The sequence below is a fragment of the Lontra canadensis genome, unplaced genomic scaffold, assembly GCF_010015895.1.
Source record: "Lontra canadensis isolate GAN:19392208 unplaced genomic scaffold, GSC_riverotter_1.0 scaffold69, whole genome shotgun sequence".
Classification (NCBI taxonomy): domain Eukaryota; kingdom Metazoa; phylum Chordata; class Mammalia; order Carnivora; family Mustelidae; genus Lontra; species Lontra canadensis.
In genome coordinates, this window is record NW_022631063.1 from 9,814,619 (window position 1) to 9,827,558 (window position 12,940).

The 12,940-nt window shown below is 45.2% G+C and overlaps 1 protein-coding gene across 2 annotated transcripts in view; it reads left to right on the forward strand.

Annotated features, from left to right (window-relative positions):
- ITGA6 (integrin subunit alpha 6) overlaps window positions 1-12,940 on the forward strand; it is a 76,442-nt gene that overhangs the window by 56,801 nt on the left and 6,701 nt on the right. For both annotated transcript variants that reach the window (XM_032880462.1, XM_032880463.1), the window contains exons 12-24: window positions 320-480; window positions 637-780; window positions 2,475-2,590; window positions 2,705-2,894; window positions 3,006-3,089; window positions 3,186-3,265; window positions 3,420-3,497; window positions 3,585-3,687; window positions 5,025-5,198; window positions 6,749-6,847; window positions 7,179-7,289; window positions 7,388-7,486; window positions 12,486-12,611. In XM_032880462.1, coding sequence (XP_032736353.1) covers window positions 320-480; window positions 637-780; window positions 2,475-2,590; window positions 2,705-2,894; window positions 3,006-3,089; window positions 3,186-3,265; window positions 3,420-3,497; window positions 3,585-3,687; window positions 5,025-5,198; window positions 6,749-6,847; window positions 7,179-7,289; window positions 7,388-7,486; window positions 12,486-12,611 — 1,565 coding nt within the window. The remainder of the gene's footprint in view (window positions 1-319; window positions 481-636; window positions 781-2,474; window positions 2,591-2,704; window positions 2,895-3,005; window positions 3,090-3,185; window positions 3,266-3,419; window positions 3,498-3,584; window positions 3,688-5,024; window positions 5,199-6,748; window positions 6,848-7,178; window positions 7,290-7,387; window positions 7,487-12,485; window positions 12,612-12,940) is intronic.

Genomic DNA, 12,940 nt, shown 5'->3' on the forward strand with positions numbered 1-12,940 from the left:
CTCTGAGTGCCTGATGTGGAGCCAGAAATCCTTGGATGCCGCTCAGAGGTTCTGACTTATTCTTGGGCTCCCCCAGGTGGCCCAATGGAAATTTAACTTCACAAACTCTTGACAGCAGCGGGCAGGAAAGGACAGCTTGATCTGAAAGGCCGTAACGCAGGCAAAATGTACATTACAAGGAAATGTGATCAGCAAGAAGGGCAGTGGGAGACATATTCTATGAGGGATTAAAATAACATCAAAGGGAACTCACTGTCCTTATAGCTGAACTGTATGTGGATATGCTCTGAGTTCAGAGGCTTTTTTTCATTGTATCTAGCCATTTTGGGCACGCTCGAGGCTGAAAAGGAGAGAAGGAAATCTGGGCTGTCATCAAGAGTTCACTTTCGAAACCAAGGCTCTGAGGCCAAGTATACTGAAGAGCTCACTTTGACCAGGCAGAAGCAGAAGGCGTGCATAGAGGAGACCCTCTGGCTCCAGGTGAGGGCGGCCCTGCTCAGGCCAGTCGTTACAGGGGACTGAGCTGGGTTCTGTGGTGGCCTAGGGAGATCTCTGAACCTGACACCAGCGACCTCTCATTCAGGACTGTTGGGAGCTCCCCAGGAGTGTTGATACCATACTCTGCACACTTTTCAGGAAAATATCCGAGATAAACTGCGTCCCATTCCCATAAGCGCTTCAGTAGAGATCCAAGAGCCCAACACGCGGAGGAGAGTGAATTCGCTTCCGGAAGTTCTTCCCATTCTGAATTCAAACGAACCCAAGACGGTTCACAGAGATGTAAGTCTTCTGACTTGGGTGTTGCCAAAGCTTCTGCTGTATTATGCTGCTAAATAATGTGTCTTTGAAGGGGGAGGACTAGTGATTTGCTTTTTTAAAGTCCCTTCCTTTGTATCAAGTAAGCTTTTTAATATACAGAAATTTTGAGATTGGTTTCCCAACTTAACAGTGAATATAGAAACATGTGGAATACAGTTTGGAGCCAGAGTATTGTTCTTAATAACTTTTGGCCGCTGCGACTTACTGCGACTATAACTGGCAGAACTCATTCTCACATCCAGTTTCTCCTGTGGCCGTATGGAGAAAAATACAGCGCATTTTACCATTGAGGACATGAAAATGTAGAAAATAAACTTGTTAGTCTGGACGTTAAAATCAAGGAATATGAAATTCAGCAAGGCCATGAAATAGTCACTTCGTGGCTAATGTAGTCTGTATAGTCTTAGGAAGACCATTTCTGTGACACGGCCTGCTGTATGCCTCCTACGAGGGGGGCCTATATGCTGGGGTTTAAGGTGGCTGAGGTGTGAGAAAGGGCGGGGGGAGCTGTGGTGTCTGGATTTGGCATTGTGCACCTGCTGTCAAAATCCAGCCGGTGCCACAGCGTCCACTGTGTGGCTCTTGGTTCTGGTGGCCCCCTGACAAAGCCTCTCAGAAGAGAGTACTTGCTGCTTCAGGCCTAGGCCATGGTGCCTCAGTCTGCACACTGTCTTTATCGTCACAAAGTATAGTTCCTTGTACTTTTGCATACTTTTTCATAGACTTTGGATGTTACTGCTTCTCACATGACTGTTTCTTGTGGATGTTCCCAGCTCTGCAGTCACGTTGAACACAACAAGCAAGGAGACGGTTTTCCCAGCTATTTATTTATCAGTATGATTGTGAAGCACCCATTAGCACTGTGCCATTTGTTTTCTTCACCTCAGACTGTTTCCTCTTCTGTTCAACAGAGCCCATAACCGTATCCTCATGGTTTGTTGTGAGGATTAAGGGAGTTAAAATAAGTAATCACATGTGTTAGGTAGCATCATCACTACTACTGGCACTTCTTACATTATCCCTATAAAGTCAGCCGGTGGCATCCGCATATCACCAGGGACGTCCCTTGGAGTCTGAAAGGTTAAGTGACTTGCCCAGAGCCCCATGGCTAAGTGCGCGGCAGAGCCAGTTTGGAAGGCAGAGCTGTGTGGCTGTGGGGCTCATGCTCGTCACTACACCTCAGGGGCCTGGTCAGTGTGCTCTTACAGCACTGCTCTGTTCAAGGACAGAGTTTAAAGACGGTTCCCTTAAAGGCACTGGGTGCATGGCTGAGTATATTTGAAGCTTCTGCTTTGGTAATTTTCGCACAGGGACAGGGGTGTATGGAAACAGCCAGTCACTGTCGCAGTCCCCAGCAGCAAGAATTGTGATGGTTTTGTTTTCACCAGAGAGAGACAAACCCTAAGAGACTCTAATCTTCAGAAACAAACTGACGGTTGCTGGAGGGGTGGTGGGTGGAGGGATCGGGTAACTGGGTGATGGACATTAAGGAGGGCACGTGATATAAGGAGCACTGGGTGTTCTGTAAGACTAATGAATCACAGACCTGTACTTCTGAAACAAATAATACATTATATGTCACTTAATTTGAATTTACATTAAAAAATTAAAAATAATTTCCAAAACAAAACAATAATGGTTTTGTTCTCCTACAGGTGCACTTCTTAAAAGAGGGATGCGGAGACGACAATGTATGTAACAGCAACCTTAAACTAGAATATAAGTTTTGTACCCGAGAAGGAAATCAAGACAAATTTTCTTATTTACCAATGTAAGAATCACTCTGTCATCCTGGCAAAAATGACTGACTTTGCAGTGGGTTACTGAAAACATCCTGAGGTCTTTGTCATTTTTGTTTTTGTGCGTATGTGTATGTGTTTTATAGTCAAAAAGGTGTACCAGAACTAGTTCTAAAAGACCAGAAGGACATTGCTTTGGAAATAACCGTGACCAATGGCCCTTCTGATCCAAGGGACCCCGCAAAAGACGGAGACGACGCTCACGAAGCAAAGCTTGTGGCCACTTTCCCTGACACTCTGACTTACTCGGCATACCGAGAACTGCGGGCTTTCCCTGTAAGTGGTTTCACAGCCGCTGGGTGCAAACAACCCAGCCCGGGGGTGGGGGGGACTCAGGGTGTTGGGGGGGGCAAGCAAGGAGGGTAATCTCCTGTTTTTCTGTTACAGGAGAAGCAGCTGAGTTGTGTTGCCAATCAAAATGGCTCGCAAGCGGACTGTGAGCTTGGAAATCCTTTCAAAAGAAATTCCAGTGTAGGTGATGCCTTCCCATCCCACATTGTGCCGTGTCTGGTGCCATTACAGGGTCGACACGCTTGGTCTGTGTTAATGTCTGTTTCTGTTTTTCAGGTGACTTTTTATTTGATTTTAAGCACAACCGAGGTCACCTTTGACACCACGGATCTGGATATTAATCTGAAGCTGGAAACGTAAGAATTGCTTCAACCTTTCCATTCAGAATTATTTCATGAAAACATAGCCCGTTAATGAATTGGCTCTGCTTCTGACTCATAAAAGGAGTGTAATTGTAATGAGAAAACTGACTGTTAAAATGAAACCCTATTGTTTCCTTTTCATTTTCAGAACAAGCAATCAAGATAATTTGGCTTCAATTACAGCTACAGCAAAAGTGGTTATTGAACTGCTTTTATCGGTCTCTGGGTAAGTGTTTGTGTTTAGCATAACAAATCAGTGTTTAAAAGAACCGTTTACAATCCTCACTAAAACTGGTGTTTTTTAATTTAACAGAGTTGCCAAACCTTCCCAGGTGTATTTTGGAGGTACAGTTGTTGGTGAGCAAGCAATGAAGTCTGAAGACGAGGTGGGAAGTTTAATAGAGTATGAGTTCAGGGTAAGTTTCAGCAGTTAGTCTTTTTTATTCTATATATCAAAGGCGAACATCTACTGTATATGTTAATATATGTAATGTAGTTTTAATGTGGATATGTAGCTTTAATATGTAATAGCAACATTAATAAAAATAAATAAGCATGATAAATCCTCAGTTAAAAGTGAGTTCACCAATGTTTATGTCATATACCGGCTTACAGTAGAAATTTTGTCCTTCAGAATGGAGAATACAACTATCATTCGACATGGGACTTGTTCAAAATCTAGTTTAGTTTTCGTGTATAAGCGATGTAGGGACAAAGGAATACCCCGCCCCTCTCTCTCCCCAGAGTCTGTCTGTAAAACACAAATCTCAAAATAGTTGATATCTGGGTGCTGGGATTTCTTTCTTCCGTTGTGAGGTCCTCTCTCTTACGGCGTGTGGTTAATGTTCCCTCACATTTTACAAGCCCGGTGCTGGCGAGGAACGCTCCTGCTTGCTCTGAAGCATTTCTAAGCAAGAATCACAGCGACTCTCAGTCCGGTTGGGTGGACATGAGGGCATGGTGCGGAGGGGGCTCGTGACTCATCTGTGGGTTTGGGTCTGCGTGGCTCAAATCAGCCTAGACAGCACAGTGGCCGTGGTCTGAGATGGCAAGAATGTGCCCACCCCTGACTCCAGCAGGATGGGGGGCTGAGTTCTGCTCGGGGTGTCTCTCAGCATCGTAGACACAGCTGGGATAGGTGGTGGCGGCGGAGGTGAGGACGCCTGCATGGTTATGGCTGACACAGGCGTCCCTGGGTGCCACAGCGGTCCTGCCCCACACACACAGCTCACTCCTCATTTGGCTTCTGCTTAGGAAGCTGTTCTGTTCCCGGCTTGAACTCCTGATTCATGGCCTTTGTAGTGGTTTTATTCCTGCTCTCAGTTGCTACCCAACCCCCCTCCCCTGCCCTCCCTTGTGGTAGCGGACTGAGGTGGCTTCATTTTGGCATAAGGAGGGGCTTCCTAGAAGCAAGCTGCTGGCGCGCTGCCATAGGCCACACTCCTCTACAGGGCCTGGGAGGTTATAGAGCGACTCCCAGACCCCTGTGACCTTCCCTGTCGGGAGCATGGCATATCGAACATGGCAGATTCTCTTGCTCACAGGAGTTGCTGGGTTGAAGGAGCAGTCCTCTGTCTCTGACCTTTCCTAGGCCTGCATCTCTGCTGTGGGCGCTGGGCTCTCTGCAGTCCAGCTCTGGAGCCTGTACTTTTCATCGTAGGGTCATGCTTTTTCTCCCTGGCCGCAGGAGCGGCTACTTAATTTTAGAGTGAGAGACTTACACGGGGATATAATACGTGTTATTTTCTTACAGGTAATTAACTTGGGGAAACCTCTTAAAAACCTTGGCACGGCAACCTTGAACATCCAGTGGCCAAAAGAAATTAGCAACGGCAAATGGTTGCTTTATTTGGTGAAAGTAGAATCCAAAGGATTGGAAAAGATTGCTTGTGAGCCACGAAGTGAAATAAACTTCCTGAACCTAAAGGTACATCGATTTACCCTGCGTCTCTGTAGCGCATATAAGGAAAGCGAACTTCTGTGGGGGAAAAAATCCTTAATTTCCTGAGGAAAAGTGACATAGTGGTGTGCTGACTTCTTCTCTGGTGTCACATCTTCTGTCATAGTTGAATAACCAAGTCAGGCTGAGGATTTCTGCTGATCAGCTGCCATGATGGCACATCAGTCTGACCCAGGGCTTGTTGAAGGAAATGATGTTTTCTGGAGTTTTAGACCCAGTATGACCTATAAACAGGACTGGGATGTGTGTCTGGGGTGGGCCAGTCAGTGTTCACCCCCCATAGAACCAAACTCATTATAGAAGAGATTGGCACGTTAGTTAGCAAGAGACCTTCAAAGCTTTCATTCTTATTTATTTTTTAAAAAGATTTATTTATGAGAGGGGGAGAGAGAGCAAGTACACAGAGGGAGCAGGAGAAGCACACTCCCCGCTGAGCAGGGAGCCGACATGGGGCTCGATCCCAGGGCCCCAGGATCATGACCTGAGCCAAAGGCAGACGCTCAACTGACTGAGCCACCCAGGTGTCCCTCATTCTTATTTTTTAAAATAGTAAATATTTATCAAGTGTTGATTGTGTCTCAGGCACTGTGCTAAAATATTTTATTTGCTTTTTCTCATTTCATCCCCTTGATAGTCCTTTGAGGTATTTTTTCTTATTCCTACCATTTCACAGATCAGAGAAGAGAGATTCAGAGAGATTTAACGTTTTAAGAATCACTCAGCCGTTATGAGGCTGATTCTGCATCCGAGCTCCGCTCTGTTTTCAAAGCCTATACTCGTGACTGCATGTGCTGCTGCATGCTGACAGTCCTGGTTTACCGTATGCTCCAGTGTGACCATCTGCTTCCTTACCGTGTGTCTGTTTCTTTTCTTCTGTTTTTAATCCTTGTGTTGAGGGCTGACTTTCAGTAGATCGCAGTGAGGGAGCTCCTCTGTGTAAGTGACGGTGAGCTCCGTGTTCACTGTTGGCAGCTTCTAGAAGGATCTTCTGTTCATTATCCGAAAAACGAGATGGTCCGTGACACTCAATCCATCTTAAGGAAAATGCTATCTTAAAACTCCTTATGTGGATTAGTTTTCAGGACTCTACTCTGAATAAGTCACATACCAGTTCTTTTGCTTTTTTCCGTTTGTCGGTGTCATTTATTTATTCAAGATGTGCTGACTTTTTACCATGCGTTAGTTACCAAGCTGGGCGCTAGGGACGTAGGGATGAGATTTGATGCCTGGTCTCAGGCTGCTCAGTTTGGTGAGGAGACAGAAGAGCAAAGAAAGCCTGCTTTCTCCTCGCCTGAGTTTTAAAGTCAGAGTGAAAATAAACTACTTCAGTCAATGAACTTGCAACGAGATTGGAACATGTGTAGATTTTACACTTATTTCTGTGGCTTTGGTGACAGGAGATGGGGAACTATTAATTGTTGATGATGTGAGTTTGGCATCATTTGGGTGCCCAAGAGGTCTATGCAGTAGTGACCGTTACATTCAGTAGAACTGTTTTGGATATAATTTCTTTTCAGGAGTCTCACAACTCAAGAAGAAAACGGGAAATTGCTGAAAAACAGATAGATGATAGCCGAAAATTTTCGTTATTTGCTGAAAGAAAATATCAAACTCTTGTAAGTATTTTTCAATAGCCATGACTATTGGACAAGATGGTGGCAGGAAGGTCTTCCCCACAGTGTTGGATTTTATTTTATTTTAATTTTTTGTTTTATTTTAATTTTTAAAGATTTTATTTATTTATTTGACAGAGACACAGCAAGAGAGGGAACACAAGAAGGGGGAGTGGGAGAGGGAGAAGCACTCTCCCTGGTAAGCAGGGAGCCTGATGCGGGGCTCGATCCCAGAACCCTGGGATCATGACCTGAGCCGAAGGCAGGCACTTAACGACTGAGCCACCTGGGCCCCCAGTCTGTTGGATTTTAACTACCATCCTTTTCTCTCCAGAACTGCAGCACGAACGTGAGGTGCGTGAACATCAGCTGCCCGCTGCGAGGGCTGGACAGCAAGGCTTCTGTTGTTCTGCGCTCGAGGTTATGGAACAGCACATTTCTAGAGGTTCGGCCCTGCCATGAGGCTGTCCCTGGAAATCATTTGCCATCTCTTAGAACGTTTCTCACTTCCTTGACGCATTTGCTAACTTTGTCTCCGAACAGGAATATTCCAAAATGAACTACTTGGACATTCTCGTGCGGGCTTTCATCGATGTGGCCGCCACCGCCGAGAACATCAAGCTGCCAAACGCAGGCACTCAGGTGAGCGGCTTCCCCACCTTCACACAGCTCAGAGCCCGGCAGGCCGCCTCCACCGGGCGCCCACAGCCTGAGGACACACCACGTGGGCATTCTTTCCCCCAGGCCACTGTGACTCCCAGTCGGGAGAAGTCCGACCATGCCCGAAGGGGCTACCACTCCACGCTGCACCGTAACAGAATCACCGGGAAAAGAAGTGCGCGTAGGGCCTCCAGTTCTGCAGGGCACATGGTAGATTTGAGAGCTGCTGGGCCCGTGAAAGAAGGRGTGCACCTCCCACCTTCAAAGCTGAGAAGCACAGCTTCTCTGTYGTCATCCAGGCAGTTGAGAAAATACTGACCAGAACTGGGAGCAGTGGTGGTGGGGGCACACTGGGAAGGGTTCCTTGTTGGGGGCGGTCTGGAGCCCAAAGGGCCTTGTGTCATGCTCTTGAGATCTAATGCCTGCATGTCATGTGCTAGAATGTTTTGCAAAAGAGACTGAATGGAGAGAAAGCTGGTCACTTACTGTTCTCCAGCTGATCTCCTGATGTCCCATGGACGTGTTCTGGCTTCGGACATTGAGCTGGCTGAAAGTGCAGTGAGCCTCCTGAGCACTGGTTTCTGAAAATGCTAACCTGGGCGGGATGCTGGGACAAGGGTTAAACATCAGGACCGTTCCAGACTTAACCATGACATCTGGTCACCCTAGCCTTAGATGCCCTCTGCCTGCTACTCCAGCCCACCTCCCCGCCTCTTACCAATAAGGCATCATAAGGGATCGTCACCCAAGCCAGAGCCTCCCTGAGAAGCTCTTCTCTGCCCCTCTGACCTAGGCAGTGGTCATAGCGTTCTGTAACTTGAAACCAACAACCTGGAGAATCACTGGGTATTTAAGAGCTGGAAGAACACCACACTCTCGAGAGGGAAGGGACAGGAAGGGATAGACATTAATAGCTCATTAATAAAATGTCTACAGTTTACTGAACTTTTTATCTGTGTGTAGTCATGTAAACCTCAGAATGACAAGGTAGATAGACTCATTTTCCAAAAAAGGAAGCAGGCACAGCAGGGGATGCTAGTTTCCTGTATGGAAACCTATAAATCCGTCTGGTTTCAGGGCTCCTGTTCTTAACTCTGTAAGTCCCCACATCTCAAATTCAGATGAGAAAACAATCCAAGGAAGGTTATCTCTCCTTCAGGGTCACAGGACTGGCAGACATGTGGAGGGGAGACCAGACGGTGGGCTCCCAAGTCCTCCTTGGGTGCTCTTGTTGGCTGGAAGATGATGGAACTGGGGTGCTGGTAACCAGTCTAGTGGCTGGGTCACACAGGAAAGTGAGGTTCTCTTGGGCCTTTGATGTTGGGGCTTGGAGAACTCATGCCTGCTCACAGGAATTGGGATCCCTGCTATGATCCTCCTTGATTTAATAATTGGTAGGTATGTGAGTGGATTAATGTCTTTTATCTAGAGTGCATTTATTTTGAAAAGAGACATTTTCTTGCCTCTAGTCTTCTAGTACCTCTTCTATTGACTGATTTCTGAGCGACAACAGCTCCCATGTCCTCCCTACAGGTTTCTTCAGTATTTTAAAGTGTACTTTTTCTGGGCCTAAAGATTTAAGCTTAATTCAAGTGTTACAATGCTTTCCTTTCTTATTCCCTCACTTATTGTGGGTTTCAGTTGTGTCTTTATCTTGGTTCCTCTGTCCTTTCCAGCCCGAAGATCATCTTTCTTTGGAGAGAGAAGCGAGGAGGTAGGGTTATTCAGCCTTATCTTTTGGTCTTCATATTAAAACTTCCCCTTGCTCTTACTCTACTCCTGGCTTTCAAAGAGAAGAAAAAACCCTTTTTGCTTCCTTTATAACCCAACCAATTTTAAGAGTTGTGTGTTCACTTCTTAATATGAAAATTTTAACACATTGTTTGAACAAAGTCCAATAGAACTGGTCTCCTAACTAAACCAGATAAAATGGTTATATTTTAGGACCAGTGAAATCCATCCAGTTTACAAGCACTTACTAAGGACACACTGTGTGCCTTCCCTGCACGAATGATAGAGAAGCAAAAGTAATAAGATATGCCTTGTGAACTGTTAAGAATTTCATGATTCATGGTGAACCAGGAGATAATTGTTGAATTGAGCGGAGGAAGGAATTGTTTATTGGTTGTATTTCTATATCCCCCACTTCATTCCTAAGGAATTTGGAAAAGAGTATCTGTTTCCTGGATGCCAGAGATAAGAGAAAATATGGTAGGTAAAAGACACAGCATTCTTTAGGGCAATGTGATTTTCTTCTTTCGGCTCTAAATTTGGAGAATTTGATATATGGATCTTTTTAATAAGATGATACGAGGAACACTCACTAAGGGAATGAGATCTTTAACATAGTTTTGTGAAAGACATGAAAATACCTTCACGGAGTGATTTCTTACACTGATGTGCAGTAAGAATAGAGGGTATGATGTTAGAGTGATTCAGGGCAACAATTCTGGCAGCGAGCAAGTGAATGAGGGGTAAGCCCTGCTCACTCATGATCGCACTGATTCATCAGCAGAGCTTTGGCCCCATTTCCCCTTCATGGGCACATGACGGATGAGGTTCACATGCATAGGTCATCCCTATGGAAATGCCTAGATTTTAAATCCCCTCCCCCCGCCCCAGATTGTTTTTGGAGTTGGGAGTAATTGCTACTCACCTCAACCTGTCACTGTCCATTAACAACAGCTGCTGTGGCAAGATGTGACCAGGCTTCCCAGAGCTCTGGGCAGTTGGTCACGGTTGGCCTCCCCTGACCCGATTCTGAGGTTCCATCCCCCTTTATTCCCAGTCCCTGCTGGAGAATGACCATCCTACAGGAACAAAACTTTAGTTGACAGTTTGAGGAAACAAAATCTCAGCTGACTGGCCTTCCTCCCCTTCCTGGACTACAGTGTGGCCTTAAACCCAGCCTGGGTTTGCAGAGCCCATCTGTCCTTTAAGTGTGTGGCTCTGCCCCTGGCTTCAGTCCTCTGTCTTTGATGCCCAGTGAGTTCTAAAAGGCTCCCAAATCTGGTTTGAATGGTAGCCAGACTTGGGGCTAGATCTCCCGGCTGGATTTCCATACACAGTCCCCCCCATCCCCCACCTCATACTGTTGGATTGCTGCCATTTATAGGAATGGTTTTCCCTATTACCAGCCATTTTTTTGTTTTAAAGATTTTATTTACTTATTTATTTGACAGAGAGAGATCACAAGTAGGCAGAGAGACAGAGAGGGGAGGGGAAGCAGGCTCCCTGCTGAGCAGAAAGCCCGATGTGGGACTCAATCCCAGGACTCTGGGATCATGACCTGAGCTAAAGGCAGAGGCTTAACCCGCTGAGCCACCCAGGTGCCCTATTACCAGCCATTTGAAAGGCTCTGGTACACCGTCTGATTATAAAAGCTGATTCCCCTGCCATGGACCATTCTCCGCTCTCCAATTCCAGGTTTAACAGAGCTTAGGCTTAAAAATGAGGATGGCCCTTCCAGGTTGTCCCCTTGCCCCCAGGACGTACTCTATGCTTCCTTCTACTAGATCCGGCAGAATAAGTGATACGGAGCTGGCTCATTAGTGGTTTTGTTTGGGTTCACAGTAGGGAGGCTTACTGATCCCAAGTGCCCTCTTTTATCACTGTTTCCACTGTTCTTCCCATTTCGTGGACGCCCCTGTGCTAGACCTAGTCATCTCAAGAAAGGGTTGTTCTAGGTTAAAGCTGGAGTGCCTGTCGGGGGAAGGAAAGTGAGGGAAAGTGAGCCATGGGGCACCCCTTCCCCAGGGGTAGGGCTGGCTGGCATTTTGGGCCAAAACTCACTGAGAGCATAACAGGAAACAGTAGCTGATAAAGGTGTTAGAGTCAGTAGAACAAGCTGAAAAGGGACTTCTTCGCTCTTAAATGTTCCAAGAAAAGCAGTTCTCTTGCTTCAAAGTATATTCTAAAGTCAGATGAGTTGAGAAGCTGTTTTCTAGTATAAGTAGAAAAGGAAGTATTATAGTGAAGACTCTTTGTTAATCAAAGCAGAATGTAGGCAGACACGGAAGCCTTTTTAGGCAACATCCGGGACTAACAGTACTGGACTGAAACCACTTCTCAGAACTTAATGGCTCGCACTTTTTGTTTATCCTTCACTTTACATTCTCTTAAGTCAGAAATACCAGAAACTTCAAACTGGAAGCTCTCTAATCTATTCGCTTATGAAATCCTATTTGTAGCAAACACCAGGTCTTTCAGGAGCTTTGAAAAATAGTCTCCTGGAATTAGGAAATCCACTAAAGGCACAGAACCGAGTTGTTGCAAATTGCCAGAAGCAACTTTTTAGATTTGTGAATAAACACCACTTCCGTTTAATTGATATTTGCCAACTATCAAATGTCTAGAGCTTAGGCTTCTCATCAGCTACTGTTTACACCTCGAAGTCACCTCTGAAAGGGTCTGCTCTGTCCAAATACACTGTCGGAGAGCACGCACCAGGCCGTTTAAGGAAATCCTCTTGTGCCTGAGGGTCCCATTAGACATCCTAAGGGGAAGTTACCGTGGTATCAGCACTGCAGCTCCGTCCCTGTTTTTATTTTTCACAAGATCTTTAAAGTCCAAGTGAGGAATATAGGTTAATTCTACAAAAAATGGCCCCTTTATTTCCACTACTGAAAACGAAAAGAGAAGGTGATTGTTCTCAACAAGATACCAGGTTATACAGATGAAGCAAGATGGGCTGTATATTGACGATTGTTGAATCTTGGAGATGAAAAAAAGTGCTTTATTACACAATTACTTTGATTCAATACAAAAGTTTAAAAAAGATGAGTTACCAATAATAATAATAATAACTTTGTCAAAACACAGTCCAGCATTTTCCAGTTCTGGGAAAAGATCTCACATCAGAAAGGCATCTCGTTCCTCCACAGGCTGCATTGTTCAAAATGTGTCTAGAAGCAGACTTGGAACTATAAACTCCTGGTATTCTCACCTGCCTTACAGTGGCGCTTGCTTTTATGCCCCATAGATTCGTGTGACTGTGTTTCCCTCCAAGACCGTCGCTCAGTATTCGGGAATACCGTGGTGGATTATCCTAGTGGCTATCCTCGCTGGGATCCTGATGCTGGCTCTCTTAGTGTTTATACTATGGAAGGTAAGTCCTATTTGGCATTTGAGTTCTAACGACCTAATTTTTATCTCTTGCTTTTTAAAAGAGTGAATTTACACTGATAGAATCTGTATATTCCTTTGTATTGCTTCCCTTTTCTCAACATTTCATTATGAAACTTTGCCAACATGAAGAACACTTGAGAATTTTATGATGAACACCTGTATATTTCCTCATACCTGAAATTTAAAAGTATTTGTATATTATAAGGAGTTTCTTAAATAAATTTTGGTGTTTATCACATAACTTAGCATGTTTGGCAAATACCAATTTAAAAAACGTTACCACTTCAGCATTTTCTTTATCTAAGATTC